General features: G+C 37.1%; 1 protein-coding gene across 18 annotated transcripts in view; it reads left to right on the top strand.

The window, feature by feature from the left end:
- MCTP1 (multiple C2 and transmembrane domain containing 1) overlaps positions 1-22,295 on the top strand; it is a 536,343-nt gene that overhangs the window by 232,214 nt on the left and 281,834 nt on the right. For all 18 annotated transcript variants that reach the window (XM_077864453.1, XM_077864460.1, XM_077864400.1 and 15 more), the window contains one exon: positions 11,869-11,983. In XM_077864453.1, the coding sequence (XP_077720579.1) occupies positions 11,869-11,983 (115 nt within the window). The remainder of the gene's footprint in view (positions 1-11,868; positions 11,984-22,295) is intronic.

Below are 22,295 nucleotides of genomic sequence, written 5' to 3' on the forward strand. Positions count from 1 at the left end.
TGTTATGCTCAAACTACTTGAGGAGCCATAAATAATTTTGAATTTTTCTGCACCATAGATTTGTCTATTCTCCCCATTTCTTTCTTTTTTAATTTTTATTTTTTTAAAGATTTTTTATTTATTTATTCAGAGAGAGAGAGAAAGAGAGGCAGAGACACTGCAGAGGGAGAAGAGGGAGAAGCAGGCTCCATACAGGGAGCCTGACGCGGGACTCGATCCCAGGTCTCCAGGATCACACCCCAGGCTGCAGGCAGCGCTAAACCGCTGCACCCCGGGGCTGCCCTCTTTCTTTTTCTTAAATGATTTTATTATTTGAGAGAGAGCACATAGGGGGACGGGCAGAGGAAGAGGCAGAAGCAGGGACCCAATGAGCAGAGAGCTAGATGCAGGGCTTGATCTCTGGACCCTGGGATCATGACCTGAGCCAAAGGCAAAGACTGAGACACCTAAGACACCTAAGTAGCCCTTCCCATTTATTTCTTTATTCAATTATTTATTCAAATTATCAATATGGCCTCATGGATATTTATTTTACACTTGGTGTTATAATCCAGTACTGTGTTATGTATTTTGTTGCTTGAAAACTCTTCACTTCTTCTGCCAGGGTTTGCAAAGGTAGAAAATAATGAAATTGTCACAGTATTCACTGAGGCACACTTTGTGCTGGACTCCATGGCACTTCCACCTTTGTACCTTGGTTATATCTGTGGGGAATACCTTGCTATTTGCACAGTTGAGTGTGTGAGATCCTGCTTCAAGCATGCTGGTGCACCTAGAGCCATGAGATTGTTTAAAAGTAATAAAATATACATGAGTTTCATCTGCAATGTAAATGACAATGCACATTGATGTCTTTTACCTCATGTAGAGGCATTTATTGAATCAAAGCAAGTTTATAAAACTCTATTCCATAGTATCCTTAATACTGTGGTCAAAGGGTAGAAACAGCAGAAATTAGTTTTATTTTTAAGTCTTTGTATTATTACAGTAATACTATACATTTGTAGAAAATTCGAGAACTTTTGAAAAACAGGAAGATAGCAAAATTACCCTTAGTCTCATTATCCACAGGAATAACCCCTATTAACATGTCATATTTCCTTCCCGTATCTTTTTCAATGCATAGATATATTTAACCTAATTATTATCATTCTGTATGCAGGGTTTTTTTTTTTTGTCATACTTTCTACTGCTTTTTCCTAAGCATTTGCCCATATGATTAAAAATATTCCGTAAGAATGATTTTTAATGACTCCATGAACAGAAGAAATCAGAGTCTGAGAGCAGGCAGGAGGTTATGACAATTGGCCTGTGCAGTAGATAAGACATAGACTGGAGTAGTGGAAAAGGTGACCAAAGAAGCATTTTTAAGATGTAATTCATAGGATTTCATGGTTGTACCCTGGGAGTCTAGGACTAATAGGTGCAGGTCTTCTAGCTTAGATGGCTGGGCATTCCATAATGATGCCTCAAACCCACATCCAGAAGAAAAAGGAAAAGAAGTAGGTTGGAGGAGGAAATAGTGTAAAAATAGTGTCTTGATTTTTGATTGTCATGCAATACTTTGTCTTGTTTTTCCACGGTGGCATTTAAACTTCACATGCAAAACTGTTTCAGTGGTAGTCTCTGAAGGCAAAGATTGTAATTAAATATCTATTTTCTCCATAACATTAATTCTGTGCTGAGCATCCAGGAGGGGATTAAAACATAGTTAAGGAAGGAAGGAAGGGAGAGAGGGAGGGAAGGGATGGGTGAGGGAGGAAGGGAAATGCTGAATGAGGATGAGATCAACTTTGGGTGTTTGGGGAAGTGTGCAGTTGGAGATTAATTACTAAAATTTGTTAATTTCCCATTCAGAAAAACTACCACGTCCATGCTTTTCTCCCAAGAAAACCGAGTGTTGAAATAAAAAAAAGTTGAGTTTATGCTGCCTAGAGTTATTTTTTATTACTTTTTGGAAAGATTCCTATATAATCTTACTATAAGGATCCATATGCTATTCCCAGAAAATTGATACTGATAGAAATAGTACAATATTACTCTGGTTCTTTGTTTTTTTCTGGAGTTAACTTTGAGAGAAATAGTTGAGTTCTCAAAAAGAAGCCCAAATAAAAAACACCTGTAAAAACTATTAGAATTGTTCCAAAAGAAGTAGGGATATTCTTTTAAGTCTATAAGAAGTTTTGTTCATCATAAAAGCTCTGAGGCTATGGATACCTGCAGTGCCAGTTTTATAGATATGAACACACATAGATACACTAGAAGTTTCTCCCCCGAATGTTTAGCATCAATTATAATATCTGTTACACAAGCTTCTCTGTTGGAATCTCAGAATTTCAAGTCCTTTGAAACAAAATGTTTTCCTGTGGGTATTGCTCAAGTTTTAGAAATCATAGAAGTGGTCTAATTTATTAAAACATTTATTGGCAAAAGTATCATGGCAAGGAAGAAAAAAATCAATAATTTGTTTATTGTACATGATGCTTTTTTCTGACAAATCTTTTCTTCTTGGAGTTGGTTTCTATGCTGTGCTTTAGAAACACAGTGTTTCTACTCTGTGCTTTAATGCAGCTTGATTTTCTTTGGGGAAGGAAAAGTGTGCTTGGGAACTCCCCAGGAGACAAAAGTTCAGAAGAGTTAAAATAAAATCTACCATGCTCTCATATCTGACAAGTATTTGGGTGAAATAGTAGAAGTAGTAGTTATCCAGTAATACAGTAGCACTGAGAGCAGAAGAGTCACCTTAACAATGATGTACTTTTTTTTTTTAAAGATTTTATTTATTTATTTGAGAAAGAGAGCAAAAGAGTTCTTTGTAAGATATGTGTTACTGCCTGTTAAAGAGAAAATGAAGGTGCAGAGGGGATGAGTAACTGGGGCTCAAGTTAAATAGCTGACCTCAACACCTGCACCTCATCATCAGAGTCTGCATCTAGTTACCACAAAGGTTGGGTACAGGGTCTGATTCCAAAAAGGAGTGGGTCCATGTACATAAAGGTTAAGAAAAGAGAATTTTATTTGCTTTCCTTTGGCTTAAGTTATTTTACATACTGTATGTGTGGGTGGAAAAAGTTATCTGCTATAATGAAGTGAGGCTCCACAAAAGTCAATTTAGCAGACAAGTCAAGGGTGAGTAATCAGTGCTGTGGGAGTCCCGGAAAAGACATTCTGTGAGTACTGAATTTTGTACTTTTTCAGCAGTGGTTAAATATTGCCCTTTAGTGGGCCTGAGTATTTATAGGCCCATTTTGTTGTGTTTGGACTACTGCAAGATCAAATTCCCAGAATTCGACCCAGAGTTATAGTTCAGTCCTAAAAGCAACTTCGTAGTAAAGCTTTGATGTGACCAGGTGATGACTTTTCTGCTTGGTGTAGTATATCTTTCTGGTTAGCCCACAGCTAACTTGTTAAATAGTATAACACGCATCCTATTTTCTCTGAGACCGTTTTTTTTTTGTTGTTGTTTTTTTTTTTTAAATGCCTGGTTGTGCCTCTGGCTAATAAGAGCACCCCCTTTGACTCTCAGTTTGAATGATTAATTATATGGTCCCCTGACCATAAGACTTCTCTCCCAATTCTTGCTGCCAATATTAATAAAATCATGAAGTTTTCTTCACTTTGTACCTGCAGAGCACTGACCTTATTTGACCTGTGGGAGGAGTTCTAGCATCTCAGGGGCATCTGTATGTGGACCTCAGTGAACTCTGCGTGGAAAGAGGGAGGGAGAAGTCGAGGCACAGGGCAATTTCGCCTGCAGCCTCTGTGTGGCTCACTTTCTCCTGTAGTACTGCGCTCTGAGTGCTCATGGATTTCCCATGTTACCTGCCTGCTTTCTTGTTTCCATGCTTCTCTTGCTCATTCTTGTTGCTCCTTTCTTTTCTTGACCTATTCCGTTGTAAGAGCCAAGGACTTCCTTCACCTGTTTCAAACAAAGCCAAAGGAGGTAAGAAGGGGATCAGAGACCATAGCCCTCCAAGAGCACAGAGCCTGGAGCAGCCAGCCCTCAAGTCGCAGAGCTCCTTCAGTGCCTCAACACTAGTGACTCGCAGATATTCACTTTTCTGCCCACCCATTGTCATACTTGACTGTGCTTAGTTGGTCTGTTTCTACATCCTGCTACACGGTGGCATCCTGCTTTCTATTTCTGCTTAGTTATAGCATGGGTTTCTTGGTTTGGGGTTATACATGGGCCATCATGGCCTCTCCAGTCTCTATCATGACCCTTTGGCATTAGCAGCCACTTGTAATTTTTTTCTTCTCTTTGAACTTAATACAAACAACCTTTGCCCAATAACACGTTTTTTAATAACAACCTATCACTAACTAGTCTGGCATTGTCTGCCCTTAGTTCAGATAGCCACCTGCAGGTCTAATCAGTTAGGAACAAGGGAAGGGGTAGGGAAGTTAAGTTCACATCAAGCATAAGCTATTCTTTCAGGGCAGGCTGTGGATGAGTCACTCGCTATGACTGACATACCTAGTGGAGCATGCCCATTGGCTACCATGGATTTTCCCCATTCTGTGTGGTTTCAGTTTCTAAAGTTATTTAGTCAGTTGACTTCCAACTAATCATAATGTTGCCATGGTAAGTGAATCATGGAGTGTCATTGAACTTAGGATGCCTCAGCGGCTTTTGAGTTCTGGTTTTGAGACTTCAGTTTTAAAGATCTTTGATTTCCATATGACGGAGATTTGCACCATGCAGATATTTTCAGTGTCATAAGAACTAGGAGAGATGACTAAGTAGAAATTGGTAATGACTAAGTAGAAATCCTCAACGATGCCTCTTGATTTCCTTGACAAGCTTATTAAATTTGAAAAGTTGAAAATGTAAGAGTTTTCATGAGTTTTCAACTTTAAGTGGATTTTGTTGATAGCTGCACTGAGCATGGCCTAAGTGTATGAAACATGTATGGAATGAGCCAATCTACAATCCACTGCCCATGGCAGTACTAGGAGCATTCAAGAAAATCTCCTACAATATAGACACTCTTTTCCCTCCCTGTACACTGCAACAGTACCTCCATTTCCTATTGATGATAATGATCAACCACCCCAGCTAATAGAATAACCCTATTTTTGCCTATAATGAGAATCTCAAAAAGGCAAGGTGTCACTCTCAACATTTAATCCATCTCAGCACCATTATATCTCCTGGTGGAAGCTTTCTTCCTGAGTAAAAAGGTCTCCTAAGCAGCAGAACTAAAAGTAACAGGGACTCTCAGATTGATTCCTCCACATATTTTGCAGACAGATGTTTCATGATATACATTTTAAAAGTCTGGAAATTCTTAGTATGTGAGCCTTCTCAAAGATGTGTTTTTATAATTAGCACAATGGGCCCGGCTAGGCTGCATACTGAAATCATCTGAGGACCTGTAAGAGGAAATACTGCTGCCTGGATTCCACCCCCAGAGCTCCTACGTGCCTAGTCAAAGCCCTCAAGGCTGAGAACCACTGATCTGTTTAAATGAGGGAAAGAAGGGTTGGCTATGAGGAAATTTGACGACATCATTGATGGTAACGGCCCTGCTTCAAGCCAGCCAGGAATGTGGAGGAAAAGATTTCTGAAAAGTAGTGGCAGATAGAGTAGATGTAGGTGCTCTGGACATAATCCTTATAAATGCTTCCTTTCAAATTCTCAGAGTCCCTTTCTTCCACATTCTTTTTCTGACTTTCTCAGAAGTGACCTGATAAAGTTCTGACTTTTACTCAAAATATACAACTTCAAACATTGCATCAGCCTTTCGACTTCAGTCCCAAAACTTTGAGTGTTGTCACAGAAACCTCCTTCATCCTCTGTGTCTAGAACTCTGAATTTCAGACTTTGAGTGAGGCATTTATTTTACATTCCCACCTGAGGATTCCCACTTCATATTCTCACCAGCATTTGTTATCTTTTATTTTTTTTTAAGAGTAGCCATCCTAAAAGCTATGATATGATATCTCATTGTGGTTTTAGTTAGCTTTTCCCTGATAGGGATGTTGAGCACTTTTTCATTTATTTGTTGGCCATTTGTATGTCTTCTTTGGAGGAATGTCTATTCAGGACTTTTCCCAATTTTTAATCAGTTTGTGTGTCTTTTGCCATTGAGACGTATGAGTTCCTCATAAAATCTGGATAATAACCCCTTATTGGGTATATGGTTTATAAATTTTTTCCCCAATCTGTAGATTATCTTCATTTTGTTGATTGCTTCTTTTGCTTCACATAAGCTTTTTAATTTGATGTCCTTCCACTGGTCAATTTCTGCTTTTATTACCTGTGCTTTTAGTGTAATACCCAAAAATTCATTGCCAAGATCCATATTGAAGAGTATTTTTTTTTCTGGGAATTTTACGACTTCTGGTCTTATAATTAAGTCTTTATTAATCCATTTTGAGTTGATTTTCACATATGTTATAAGATAAAGGTCTAATTCCATTCTTCTGCATGTGGATATCCAGTTTTAACAACACCATATACTACAGAGGCCATCCTTTCCCCACTTTGTGTTCTTGGTGCCTTTACAGAAGGTTAGTTGACTGTGTATTTCTTCTCTGATGTATGGGTTTCCTTCTGAGACTTTTATTTTGTTCTGTTGGTTTACGTGTCTTCTTTTTATGCCAGTACTATACTCTTTGGATCATTGTAGCTTTGTAGTATAGTTTGAAATCAGAAAGTGTGATACCTCCAGATTTGTTCTTTATCAAGATTGTGTTGGTTATTTGAGGGTTTTGTGGTTCCATATGACCCAGAAATCCCACTTCTGAAATATATGCAAAGGAATATAAGCCAAGATCTCAAAGAGATAGCTTGTGTTCCCATGCTTATTGTCATATTCATAATAGTCAATATTTAGAAACAAGCTAAATGCCTATTGATGGATGAATAGAGGAAATTTGTTTTTTTTGCATACCAATAGAATAACATTCTACCTCAAATAAAAAAGAAGGAAAACTTTCCATTTGCAAAAATATGAATAGACTTGGAGAACATTATGCTATGTGAAATAAGCCAAACATAGACAAATACTGTGTGATCTCATTTACACGTAGAATCTAAAATAGTCAAACTTATAGAAGCAGAGAATGGTGATTGCCCAGGGCAAGGGAGAAGGGAAAAGGGGAGGTAACGGTCAAAGAGTACAAAGTTTCAGTTATGCAGGTTAAATAAATTCTGGAGATCTGCTATGTAGCATAATGCCTTTGGCTAACAGTACTGTAATGTATACTTAAAATTCTCTAAGAGGGTAGATGTCTCATTAACTATTCTTACCACAAATGAAAAAATGATAATAATAAAAGAGATGGGAGGGAGATTTGGGAGATGCTGGATATGTTGGTGGTCTTGATGGTGGTGGTGGCTTCACAGATGTATGTTTATCCTCAAACTCATCAAATTGTATATTAAGTATGTATAGCTTTTTACACATCAATCATACCTCAATAAAGTAGTTTAAACATAGCAACTAAGTGTGTGGAACATGACAGTTTAGGAAGGGTAAAGATATATTTGAAGTTTCCATAATGGTCACTAAATAAATGTTAAGTTTGAAAAAAAAAGTTTAAAATGACAAAGTTTGTTTTAGAGCTGTATATATACCTAGCACTTCAAATATATCTTTCCTAACACATCTTAACATTTGGGGACTTACTAAACATTCTTAGAAAGATACTTTACAGTAAAAAATTATATTTCTAGTATCTCTGTAATCAGCCTACCGATTTTCTTCTTGGAACCACTTCAGTGAGCCTGAGAAGAGAAAACTCTTGAGATCTTCTTAACTTTTTGACATACTTCTTTTAGAGATTTGGAGGTATCCTTGGAAGTTTACACTGTGATGGCTTGGAGCTTACTTCTCTCACACTGCTGGCACCACCATTCTCTCAGGGGCTCAGCTCAGACTTCCGTGTGACTCATCCATCCATTTCCCTCATCTCTCACATCTTGTCAGTTGATAAGTTTAGTTGATTGAATCTTCTCAATATCTCTAAATTCACTTTTTATTTCCATTACCACTAATCAGATCAGACCCTTGTGACTTAAACTCGAGCATTATAAAACCTTTTAAATAACTTCTATATCCACAGGATTTCTTTTCTCTTTTCTATCCGATGGAGAGAAAAGGCCTGGTTTTGATTATTTTTGAAATCTAAGCACTTAGCCCAAAGCAGATAGGCACTAAATGTTTGTTGAAAGAGGCCTGGTTATATTGCTTCTCTCTTCAAAAGCTGGAATGATTTCGTGTTGCCCATAGGTTGAAACTCTCCTCAGCCTGGTGTTACTGCATATGAGTCTTCCTTTCCACCTCATTTCTCACACTATCCAGTGAAGGACCACTTATACTCATCATTGGGCTCTCATTGATTTTCCCATCCTCCGTTTTCCGAACCTTCACTTATCACAGTCCTATCAATATTTTCACACGCTATTCCATTGACATCTCTCTGAGGCCACCCCAGATTCTTCTCACATAATTGGTCTTTCTTTCCTGCTCTCCCAATGACTTAATAACTCTATTGTGGCACAGTCTGTCTTTAATTACAGCTCTTGAGTGGACAGGGTTTCATTATAAGTGCCAATTTTGATTAATTGGTAATGGCAGCCTACAGCACTGTATATTAGAAAAGATTATAAGGGTATACTTAGATTCCTCATGACAGAAGATGCCAAAACAGATCAGATGCCATCCATGGGCAGAGAAAAAGAGGGAAAAAACCACCTATGAATAACCAACTTTGTTATTTACCCCCATGTTTGTGTCTACTCAGCTAGATCATGTGTCCTTAAAGACATCTTCCTCTTTTCATTGCCTCTGTCACAATTTGTGTTCAATTGATTCTTTAACACTCTATTCCCTGATTTTAAAAGTTTACCATCTAAAATGTCAAATATGACATTTGAGATAGAATGTGATAATGGACAAGAAAGATATAAGTGCTAATGAAATGACCCTTGAAGACTGGGTAGGAAGACATAGAGAACAAAGGGGGGAGGGCAAGTATTTATTCAAAGGAAATGAAACCAGTATCTTGGAGAGAGATCTACATTCTCAAGTTCATTACAGCATTATTCACAACAGCCAAAATATAGAAACAACCTAAATGTTTGTCATTGGATGAATGGATAAAGAAAATATGATACATACACACAGAGGAATATTATTCAGGCTTTTAAAAGCCAGTAAATATAAGTCCAGCAAAGTTATCTCTTAACTGAGTGTTAAATTCTAAAACAGCAAAAGTTTAAAACCTAATATAGTTAAAATTACCTATGAAAATACCTCAACTCGACCATATAGTATAATACATCTTAAAATATACCAGGTGCCTTATAAATTATTAACTTTAAACTTCAAGAGGTACTGTGTAGAACAATGAAAACTACCAAATATGCAGCCATCTGAACTTTCAAAATTTCTTTAAAATTCCTATCAAAGTACTAGAGGAGAATGCGGGGGGAAGGGGGTAGGAAATGTCTCCTTTCCTATAGATTTTATTCCATTTTTAGAAAGTGGTAAGTTTATCTACAGTTAGGGTTTATGACTTGGGCTTATTTTGAAATAAGGTATATTCAAGAACATAATGGAAGGCTTGGAACATACTTGGTGCTTCACAGATGCTTGCTAGATTTGAATTTAAATTTTACTTATTAACTAGACCCACATACAAACTGTTTTTTGAAAAGTTGTTTAGAAGACCACTATTGGCTTCCTGTCTTTCCTAGTTGGCATCTTCTGTGTGGTGCAGTGAACAACTGTCATTCTTGCCATTTACACTAGTTACAAGACACCCTACCATAGTTCCAGAAATGTATATTAGAGGGAGAGAACATTTTTTGCCCTCCAGATTTGAAGATTGGTAACATCCTATCCTAACTAGTGAAATATATGAAATACATTAATATGGGAAATACTTCCAAAAGTAGTGTGAACTATTTAAGCTTTTTTTTTTTTTTAAATTTTTATTTATTTATGATAGTCACAGAGAGAGAGAGAGAGGCAGAGACACAGGCAGAGGGAGAAGCAGGCTCCATGCACCGGGAGCCTGACGTGGGATTCGATCCCGGGTCTCCAGGATCGCGCCATGGGCCAAAGGCAGGCGCTAAACCACTGCACCACCCAGGGATCCCCTATTTAAGCTTTTTTGGAAAAATTCATCTTATATGTGAAATAAAATCCCAAGTCCTTGTAATGGCAAGTACCAAAACCAGCTCATATGTTCATCAATAGATAAATAATTGAAGAAATTATAGTACTCCTACACTGTGGAAAATGATGTACCTTGAAAAAAAATAAGTGGATAGATCTGTATGTATTAATTAGCAAAGTGCCCATGACACTTTTAAATTAAAGAAATTGTGAAACAATAGGCAACATATAATACTTTAAAAAAAAAAACAACAACTGAAAACTCAACCAAAGAAAAATAAGCCTATATGTATATATTTATATAAGGTCTTCAAACATGTGGAAGGATATATGCTAAGTTGTTATAATTGGTAACCCCAAGGAAGTGGGGCAATCTGATATTTGAGGGAAGAGCAAGACAATCGTTTCACCTTTGTTTCTCTATTGTTTGAAAGCCTGATCCAAATTAGTGGTAATAGGAATTAAAAGAGAAAGACCATCAGGAGTTGGGATGGCAGTGGAAATGGAGTGGATGGGATTTGGCAACTTTTTGAATGTGGTGGAGAGGGAAGCGAAGAGGTCATTGATTTTAGCCTGAGCCACTGGGGGAACAGTGCTGTCATGTGGGAACAGGGGTTCCAGGAAAGGAATTGGAGTTTTTTTTATTGTTACCAGAGGAGAGATGAGGAGTGTGGGTTATCTGTCAAAGTTGTGCTGCTTCTTATTTCAAATGATAATTGCTTCTATAGGAAAGCTTCTTTCTTGGTCTTGAAACATGGAAAAATAACTGCTTTATAATTGTATTTCATATGAACTGTAGAACTAGAAGAGTCAGACCAGCATCTAAATTTTTACCTTATCCATGCTTATTATTCCAAAACAAAAGAATATTTCTTTTTGAATTGGAAGAGAAATTATAGGTATTTAAAATCATTTCAAATATGCAAAGAAAGGTAAGTTTTCCTGTTGTATTCAATGTGGCATAAAGTATAAAATATCACCTATACAATTTTTACTCTGTTTCTTTGGTTTTAATTATAGCTATTCCTCTTGCAAGTGTTTATTTAACTTAATGCCTATAAATTAATAGTGTATTATTACAAAGGATATTCTACAGGGGTAGCTTTAGTTCTAGAAATAGCTTGTGCACTTTTATTCTACAGAAAGCAGCATTAGAAATTTAGCCCCACTGAGTATTTATTTCTTGCAAATACTGTCAAAATGCTGGGTAAATTTATTTCTATATAATTACATCATATTTTATGTTGGGATTGAAATAGAAGAGTATAATCCATCAGTATGACCCTTTTGTACAGATAAATGAGCCAACACAGTTACCTGAATAAATCACTTTAATTTTCAGCTCGGTTCTATGGAAATCAACTGTTCTTGCATACCTTTATTCTCCATTCATCACTGATTTTGTTTTTACGTGAGACACTATTCTTATGTTAGTCTTCCTTAGTTGAGTTATGTGGGGCTCTCCATGGGGAATGTTTTTCATATTATATTTGTTATCTCGAATCTGAGTAAAAATAAGGATTCCCATAAATACCATGTTTTTATTTTGAGTCTAAAGAATTTCATGAATTTAAAAACCTTCAGAGAACTGGGTGGTTATGGCATGTGAATGTACAGGATGATTCACTTTATTGACTAATTCTTCCAGTTTGAATGAAGCTATATATGGTCCCCCACTGGAAGAAATAGGAAAGAAACAATAAATTTAATATTTTGTATATATCTTATTTTTCAGAAAATAAATACTGCTGGAACCAGTAATGCAGATGTCCCCTTGGCTGATCCCGGAATGTACCAATTGGACATCACATTAAGAAGGGGTCAAAGTTTAGCTGCCCGAGATCGAGGAGGTAAGAACATAAGAGCAACATCACCTGAAACTCATTCTCTGTTTTTTTAAAAGATTTTATTCATTCATTCATTCGAAACAGAGAGAGAGAGAGAGAGAGAGAGAGGCAGAGACAGAGGCAAAGGGAGAAGCAGGTTTCCCGCAAGGAGCCCGATGAGGGACTCGATTCAGGATCCAGGCCCTAGCTGAAGGCAGACACTCAACGGCTGAGCCACTCAGGCATCCCAATTCTATGTGTTTTTGACAAATTTTGTTTTCCTTATAGTTGCTTAAGTAAATTAAAAAAAAAGACTTTAATATTATAATTTTCAACATATGATTTGAAGCTTTATTTGACTCCTGTGACCATGGAGGAAGAGGTTATGATGCAAATTCAAAAAACTCTGAGCTGGTCCTGACCCAAACAGTATAGTTCCTACCAAATTGCTGACAAATTAGACTCTGCCATATATATTATTAGAGACATAATTGGCTAGTAGATGAGGCACATATTTGCAGCCATATCAGAATACCATTTGGCAGACCTGAAGTTCTTGTTGCTGCATAGATTTGCAAAGTTGAATCTGCAAAAATTGCAGAATCCAGGACAAACATTTCACCAAAACTTTGGAGATTCCCACCAGTGATTTTCTTTTTTTTTTTTTTTTTCCACCAGTGATTTTCTGAGGCTTGGTTGGACCTGGCAGTAGTCTCATGGTAGGTAGGCCATGATGAAACAACAGACAAGGCAAATACTCTCTGGTTTCTGGATTCCAAATATCAAGGCAGTCTCCTGGTGAATTAGCCTGGGCAGCGTTAGGGATTCCTTGAACCCATATTCGAAGTAGCACTGGGGGTGGACCCTACGTAGACTATCCTTTTCACAGTTCAAAATTTCAGCTATTTAGGATATGGAGACCTGAGGGCACTGAGGACCCACAGTTCCAAAGGAAGCTAACCTTGAGCGTAACTGCTCCAACAAGGAAGGAGGGGAGTCCCTAAGCCTCTAATAGGTGTCAGGTAACCTGAAGGGTGCTCCTGACATCATATAGTCTTGTTTTTCTCCTCCCACCTTTTTTGATATCCACACTTAGGGTGTGGAAGGAACCAAATTAGGACTACAGTTTATAATTCTATCTCCTGTCTCTACAAGAATAAAATAGAGAAAATATTAGTATAATAGTGGGTTTTTAAAGACTAAAACTATAAAACTAATAGATTTAATTTTTGATTAAAAATCATTAAATATCAGAACATTCTTAATGAATGAAGGTGTGATTGGGAATGTAGAATTTTAACACATTTAATTTTCAGAATTAACCATCTGGTTAAGTAGCTGAGGACAACTTTTTATTGAATTGAACTGCTTGTCTGAAAAGCAGTTACAATGAGATTGGAGAAAGAAAATAACCCTATTAACACAGTATTATTTTGTTGGATATATTTATATGACTTTTTTCAGTTTTCAGAGTACTCTTAATTATATTCTGTTGCATCATTTGATTTAATTTTTTTTTAATTTTTTTTTTAATTTTTTTTTCATGATAGTCACAGAGAGAGAGAGAGAGAGGCAGAGACACAGGCAGAGGGAGAAGCAGGCTCCATGCACCGGGAGCCCAACGTGGGATTCGATCCCGGGTCTCCAGGATCGCGCCCTGGGCCAAAGGCAGGCGCCAAACCGCTGCGCCACCCAGGGATCCCGCATCATTTGATTTAAAACAGATTTGAATCAGCCATTAGAAGATCAAAATTTTAGTCCTAGATATGCTTTTGCAACAATATTAAATCATATGTATGTAATTATCTAATACAAATTGTTTGTAATGATGAAATGCCCATAAATAGGAGAGGTGGTTAAGTAAAGTGTGGTATATCTACATGATGAAATATTATGCAGCTATAAAATAAAGAATAAAGAAAATCTTTAGGAATTGATATGAAAAGAGTTACAGAGGGATGCCTGAATGGCTCAGTTGGTTAAGCATCTGCCTCTTGATATCAGCTCAGGTCCTGATCTCAGGGTCGTGGGATCCAGCCCCGTGTCAAGATCTTGCTCGGCAGAGAGTCTGCTTGAGACTCTCTCTCTCCCTCTCCCTCTGCCCCCTTACCCCTGCATGCAGTCTCTCTCAAGTAAATAAATAAATCTTTTAAAAAAAATAAAAGAGTTACAGAATATATTATTAAGTGACAGGCAAAGTACAAAAGATTATTGACCATATAGAATGTAAGAAAGAAGGGAGTATAAGAAATTACACATTTTCTATTCATTTGTTCAAAAGTATATCAGAAGTAAAATCCAGAAACTAATGAGATTGGTAACATACATAATATAGGTAAGAACAGGTGTTAAGAATGAGTAATGGGAAAGGGTAAAAAGAGTGGAAGAATTGATTTTTCTGACTAAAACTCGTATAGTTCTAACCCTTAATTATGGCAATATATCAGAACCAACTAACTAAGTAAACAAGTAAATATCAATCAGGATGTGGGAGGAACCCAAAATTAATTGTAACTATAACCATACCTTAGGGGGACGAGGGCTAAAACAACTACTCTAAAGTGTTCATGTAAAACAGTATTTGGATTATACACCATAAAACCCAAGACAGGGATCCCTGGGTGGCGCAGCGGTTTAGCGCCTGCCTTTGGCCCAGGGCGCGATCCTGGAGACCCGGGATCAAATCCCACATCGGGCTCTCGGTGCATGGAGCCTGCTTCTCCCTCTGCCTTTGTCTCTGGCGCTCTCTCTCTGTCTCTCAGTCTTTCATGAATAAATAAATAAATAAAATCTTAAAAAAAAATAAAAAATAATAAAACCCAAGACAAAAAAAAAAAAACATTGTACAGGTTGTACTCTAGAGCACAACTATCAATTCTGGAACTCTGTAATGTGTATACTGGGACCAAACAAATAAGTAAATATATTGTAGATAGATAATAATGAGAGCCAGTTTTTCCACTGTTGGAGAAAGAAGTTACAAAAATAGAACAAGGGAGAGATGCAATGAACCTTCTGGCTTTAGAGAGACATCAGTACGAACTCATGGTTATTAATATAGATACAGATAGATATTAAAATGGATAGAGATGTGTGTGTGTGTGTATGTTTCTTTCATCTCTCCACTGACAAGGCCTAGAAACAGTTGTAACTGTGTAATGACAGAGTAGCAATCCACACATCTTGGGCCCAGATTTTGGTTTCTAAGTACAATTTTCCCACGAAAAGTAAGCAGTGCTCCTGGAGAAATGGTTGATTGCAGATCTGGGGCAGGGAAAGTACAAGATGAACCTGGAGTATTTTATAGTCCCAGACAGCAAGGAAGTAATAAAAAGTTGATGGCAGGATGTCAAAACAACATAGAAGCCAACTTACAAGAGCTCCTAATAATCAAAACTTGGACAATTTTAGCAACAAAATAAATGATGGCAATAATGAATTATAACCCATAGAATAATATAAATATGAATTCATGATGGTAAGTAAATAATTGAATAAATAACAAATGGGAGAGAAGGTACAGCTTTCCTTCTGGTAGAATTCCAATAAACTAATGTGGAAGAGAAAATAAAAATAGAAAACCACATTTGAACAAACAATATAGTAACATGTTGCAGGCAAAAATCATCAATAGATGCTAAAATTATATGTGCAAAATTATGATGAGAAATAAAATATTTCAAAGTGTTTCCTAACAATATACATATGAATTATAAAGGAGGAAATAATAACTTTCCAGTGGAGAAAGTTGGAAGATACCACTTTAACCAAGTAATGAGAGAGACAGATATCACGGATCTCCTGATATGAGGCACATCATTTCTCTGACAGTCTTGCCTAAAAACGCGTAAAGTCAATGGGATCATGAGAAAACATCAGACATACTCTGCCAATAGAGGATACTAGTTACCTGAACTGAGTAGCAGCTGCCCTGGGGGCGGGGTGCAGGTGAGGGGAGCACACAGTCTCGTCCCACCATTCCATATCTCCACAGTTGTCCTTTTGGATGGCTCTGGACACACACACCATCTTTCCTACGGTTGCAAATTACTCTCTGTGGCTGTCTCTACCAAAAACAGGAATTTCTTGAAGGTAGAACAAGAGGGCCATATTCTTAAAAAAAATAGGAAAAAAATACTTTGTGGAATTGAAGAATATCCTGGTGTGTTTAAAATACAAACTCCAATCCATCTTTACTATTTTACTTATTACTTAGCCTGGCATTTAGGAGGTTTTTATTGAGTAGATCTGAGAAGAGATATTTCAACAAAGGTAATAACCTGAGTTAAACATCAGATTGATGAAAATTTATCTTAGACCCACCTGTGAATGACAGGTGTGTTAAGCATGTGACTGGATAGGTTGTCTTGGCTGACTTTACACTTGTAAATTTATATACATACAGGACAGTTAAATGGAGATGGATAGTTCAAAGTGAGAAAACAAGCGAGGAAACACTGCAGGCATGTGGGAGTATAGTTCTGAGGGCCTGAACTGAGATTGTGGATGGGGAAATGGAGAGGGAAAAGCACTTCAGGGGAACATATGGTACCATGGTGGTGAGGGAGCTCAAAAGAACTATTGAGATTGAAGGGTCATGGTACCTGGCGGCCATGTGGAGTTTGGAAAAAGGTAAATGTCATCAAAAATATTTTTATAATGACTAGAACTAGCAGAAAATGTACTTTTATCACTTATTACATTGATGCCCTCACCTATTGCCCAGCAAACCCAAAATTTCTATGCCCCCTCTGTCCCATATCACCCTTGCCCGAAATAGGGGAATGGGAAAACACTTGCCCATCACCACCATCATTAGAATGTTATTTGAACTTTTCATCTCCGGAATCTTCCTTCATACATAGTTGGCATGGAGTTGGGCTCGGCAGGCAAAACTCACAGTCATCCTTCCATTTTTTTTAATCCTTTTTTACAGAACAGCAAGCAGATAACTTCTCGCAATACCTCTTGCTAAGTTTCATTGTGTCTGCTTTTAGTAGCCTGATAAACTAGAAACACATGATCTTGAAGAGTCCAACACACATAATTTCAAAGCCAAGCTCAACATTTTATTAGCTATGTGATTTGGAGTGGTATGTACAGTCTCTCTGCTGCAATTGTAGGGTTCCAGAGTTAGCAAATAAAAATATAGGATGCCTCATTAAATTTGAATTTCAAATAAACAACACATTATTTTTTAGTATTAATACAACTCATCTAATCCACAGTATAATGAATACAGATAATAATATTATATCTATATAATGTGGTAAGTATTGCTACTATGGCAACATATGACAATTTATAAATTTGTCAGAGTAACGTGCTGAACTCCTCAAACTTACACAATATTACATGTCAATTATTTAATAAAAAATAATAGAAATTTGTCAAATAAATATATTTCATATAATACTTAAGACCTATTTTACTAAAATATTATGTATTATTTATTGGAAATTTCAATTTAACTGAGTTCCTTATTTTTATCTGGAAGCCCTGTGAAAATCATGTCTAGTTATTATTAGAAAAACACCATTTATATCTTAATTGGATTGGGTTTTTCGGGACCATATTATAATCTATCACATTTGAATGTAGTGTCTTGACATGATTATTTACATAGTTAGAAAAGTAAAAGCAATCTGTAAACTTCTGTCTAGTGATAGCAATTACCTACAGTATGATTTCTTGTAATTTGTACCATGGAAGATGTATTAATTTTCTAGGACTACTTTAACAAATTAGTGCAAACTTGTGGCTTAAAACAACAGAGATTTATTATCTCACAGCTCTAGAGTCCAAGAGTCAAACAATCAAGGGCAACACTCCCTCCAAAGGCTCTTAGGAAGAATTCTTTCCTGCCTCTACTTGATTCCAGACATTCCTTGGCTTGTGGCAGCATGATTCTGACCTCTGCATCCATCCTCACATGGCATTTCCCACCGTATCTCCAAGTCTCAAATCTCTCCCTGCTTTCTCTCATAAGGACAGTTGTTGGATACATTTAAGGCCCACCCTAAATCCAGTATAATCTCATCTCGGGATTCATACCTGAAGTACATCTACAAACGACCCTATTTCCAAATAAGGTCTAGTTCACAGGCACAGTGTTAGGACTCAGACCTATCTTTGGGAAAACCCACGTCACTCCACTACAGAGGACAACTGCCTCTCTTCAACTAGGAACAAATTTAAATAATCAAAAAAGTGATCCATGTTTTACGTCTTCTAAAGAAGGTCTTAGAACAAAAGTAAACTGTGGCATATAACATTTGAATGAAGCATTAGATCATCTGCAGAGAAAAAAAATGATCCATGTGAATTTATTTACTGAGACTCTATCTATAACAAAGTTAGAAGCCCCTACACTGAGTAGAGTTATAGAATTCTAGTCACTACTCTGAGAGTCTGATGTGTCACCCCAAAGGAAAGTTTCCAAGTGCTCTGAGAACAGTGTTTTCAGGTTGGAGTAAGAATTATAGAAACCTGGAGATGAGAAAGGATCTAGGTTTCCCCTGCAAGCTTCACTTTTCTCACAATTTAGCAACAATTCACTGACTGAGACCTTTTATCAGTTAATCAGACAGCCAGATCTGAGAAAATGATTGGAAAGCACTTATTTTCCAAAACAAATTCAATTTGATAAAACTGAAACATATTTTGTATTCTAAGTATAAACAAGCCCTTTTCAAGTTGGAGGGCCTGCCAGCAATTTTGTCGTTAGATGTAATTTACAAGAATTTTTAGAGTTATTCTCTGAGTGTGAATTATGCATCAGGCACGATGTTTGGTGTTTACATATATTTCCTCTAATCTTCACTGGGTTGGCTGTAAGGGCAGCTGCCACCCCAAAGCATTCACTTACCTTTTGGTGTTCGGGGTCCTCTTTGGTTGTGACCATTAGGAAATTCCTCTATGATAGATTGGCCATACAGCCTGGTTTGCCTGGAGGCCGTTGTGTATTTTTTTTTTTTAACTGTTAACTGGCATAATTGTCAATAGTGGTTCATTTCACTTTGAAAAAGGTCCCCATTTCAGAAACATAGTAAATATACTGATGCTTCCTAGAAAAAGTTCTAGTCCCATTAAAGCTGATCAGGAAATTAAGTGCTGTGAGTGTTCCTTTTCTCCCAGAAGGAGAATGCAGTTTGTATCATCAGAGGAAGATTTATCTCTGAACAGGTTTGAGGTACTTTTCTTGGCAGTTCCTTTTTTAGGTTTGCAGTCTTTAATGAGCTATTTTGATCAAGAAAAGGCCTGTCATGAAAAAAAAAAAAGAAAAGGTCTGTCATGTTACATTTTTGTGCTAATATTGTGAATTGGACATGTTTTTAGTCAATTGTGTGTTTTTTTTAAGATTATTTATTTATTTATTTATTCATGAGAGACACAGACAGAGAGAGAGGCAGAGACAACAGGTAGAGGGAGAAGCAGGCTCCATGCAGGGAGCCTGACATGGGACTCAATCCCGGGTCCCCAGGATCAGGCCCCAGACTTAAGGCGGCGCTAAACCGCTGAGCCACCCAGGCTGCCCGTCAATTGTGGGGTTTTTTGCATTTCTTACAAGTGGTGGAATCAGGTATAGCTTGTTTTACCCACAGACACAGTCATATATGTACATGTTAAATGTCATTCTTTTCAAAGTTGACTCAGAGTTTTAATAATAGCTATTTCATATAGTCATTGATCTGAAGTCAAGCTTCATATATATATGTATACACACATATGTACACACATAAATGCACATATATACATATATATTATACTATATAGCTATAAGCTTCTGCAAAATACATATATTTTATTCTGTTTTTCCTATCTTATTTTCTCAGTTGCAAAAACCATCCACTCATTGACATACAAAGATGTTCCCTTGCTGAATGTTAACATAACTAAAGCCATACAATTACTAAACCCTGAAAATGAACTTCTAGTTGAGATTTTGTAAGTGACTACAAGACTGCACCATTGTCCTAGAAAGCTTTTTTACTGGTCTTAACACATAATTTATTCTTTTTTTAAATAATAAATTTATTTTTTATTGGTGTTCAATTTGCCAACATACAGAATAACACCCAGTGCTCATCCCGTCAAGTACCCACCTCAGTGCCCACCACCCAGTCACACTCACCCCCTGCCCTCCTCCCCTTCCACCACCCCTAGTTCGTTTCCCAGAGTTAGGAGTCTTCCACGTTCTGTCTCCCTTTCTGATATTTCCCACTTATTTTTTCTCCTTTCCCCTTTATTCCCTTTCACTATTTTTTATATTCCCCAAATGAATGAGACCATATAATGTTTGTCCTTCTCCGATTGACTTATTTCACTCAGCATAATACCCTCCAGTTCCATCCACGTCGAAGCAAATGGTGGGTATTTGTCATTTCTAATGGCTGAGTAATATTCCACTGTATACATAAACCACATCTTCTTTATCCATTCATCTTTCGATGGACACCGAGGCTCCTTCCACAGTTTGGCTATTGTGGACATTGCTGCTAGAAACATCGGGGTGCAGGTGTCCCGGCGTTTCATTGCATCTGTATCTTTGGGGTAAATCCCCAGCAGTGCAATTGCTGGGTCGTAGGGCAGGTCTATTTTTAACTCTTTGAGGAACCTCCACCCAGTTTTCCAGAGTGGCTGCACCAGTTCACATTCCCACCAACAGTGCAAGAGGGTTCCCTTTTCTCCGCATCCTCTCCAACATTTGTGGTTTCCTGCCTTGGTAAGAATTAAAAAGATTCATGGAAACTAATGAGAATGAAGATACAACCGTTCAAAATCTTTGGGATACAGCAAAAACACATCATTTATTCTGAGCCAGAGCAAAGGGTTCAGTAGTTCTTCTCCAGGCTGTCTGTAGCACTACATATATTAGGGTATTCCTTTCTTCAAAATTCCCAAGGTTGGCCAAGAGGTGACATTCTTTACCAAATGAAAATCTGAAACTCTTTAAGCCACACAGCAACTACTACACCAATCTCCTGAAGAGACTCTGAAGATGTTTCCATATATAAAATGCAGTCATATCACACCTTACTAAATAATATACTTTAAAAAGTGCTATATCTTATATTCTTATGGCTACCAATTTACTTTGCTTAATTATATTTAGATAGGAAGAAGGACCAACCTTTACTGAACCTTTGCAAATAACTGCATGCCATGAAAAGTAAAAGGACCCAGGAAAGGCAGTGTGTACAATACCTGATGTTCTCTGTAGTCTATCAACGAGGTCAATCAATATGCAATATGCATCATGTTTCCTTCAGAATCTGCACATACTTTGCGAATGGTGGGTTTTTTGGCAATGTGATTTGATTATCTATAGATGAATTTGATTTAGAATAAGCATAACTTAATTCAGCATCTGTTAACAATAGATAGATGATTTTAAGCTTAAGTCATTTTAAAAATGAATCTCTGAGTTCCATTTATTAGACATTGTCCTCAATTCACCAGAGGTTAATTACCTTATATTCATGGTTTTCCATATTTAGACTTCTTACCAATTATGTTCCTTCTTGATATAAGCATAAAGGAAATTTTATGTGTCCCTGCATTTTTATGCCTTGTGCCCATAGAAATATTGTCAGGAATTTAGTTATATATTCCCTGAAATTGGATCATATGAAATATACAAAATCATCCTTTCCACAAATTTTGAAATGTCAAATTGACAGAGCGCCCCACTTAAGAATGAGTTTATGTTTTTTGGTACAACCGTTTGGTATAGCCAAACCTTATAAGGTTATAGGCCCATTGATTAAGATTATTTTAAAAAAGCATTCATTCTAATTAGCATTAATTTAATCTTCTAAACTTTTGGTTGAGAGGAGCAGACTAAAGGAGCTTCGTCATATGCTTATTATAAAAATAAGCCAATAAAAAGAATACCAATATTTAAAGTACTCTACCAAGGTCCTATTTCTTCTGCTGTTGATCTTGGAAACCTGCCTAGTAATCTACTTTCACTAAATCATCTGTCTTTGGAGCAAAAGAGTTCTGGAAATCCCAACTTTTAAGTCCCCTGGCACAGTTGATGAGGTATTTATTTACTCGTGGTGGCAGTCTCAGCTTACGTTTAGAAACCTGCACCCATGAGCTTATTCTTAGCAGCCTCAACAGTCATTTCTACGAAGGTCTGGGACTTACTGTAGAATTTCTTCAGAAGACACAATGTCTAGTTTTTAGCTTACAGTATGGAGCTTGAGGCAAGCATGAGGGGAGAGCAGATGCCACCTGTTGTTGGCATACTGAATGCTTCTGATAAGTTTATTATAGAAACCAATCATATAAGTATGGAGGACAGTAGAATCCCCTACTGGAAGTGATT

This window comes from Canis aureus, chromosome 2 (assembly GCF_053574225.1).
Source record: "Canis aureus isolate CA01 chromosome 2, VMU_Caureus_v.1.0, whole genome shotgun sequence".
Lineage (NCBI taxonomy): Eukaryota > Metazoa > Chordata > Mammalia > Carnivora > Canidae > Canis > Canis aureus.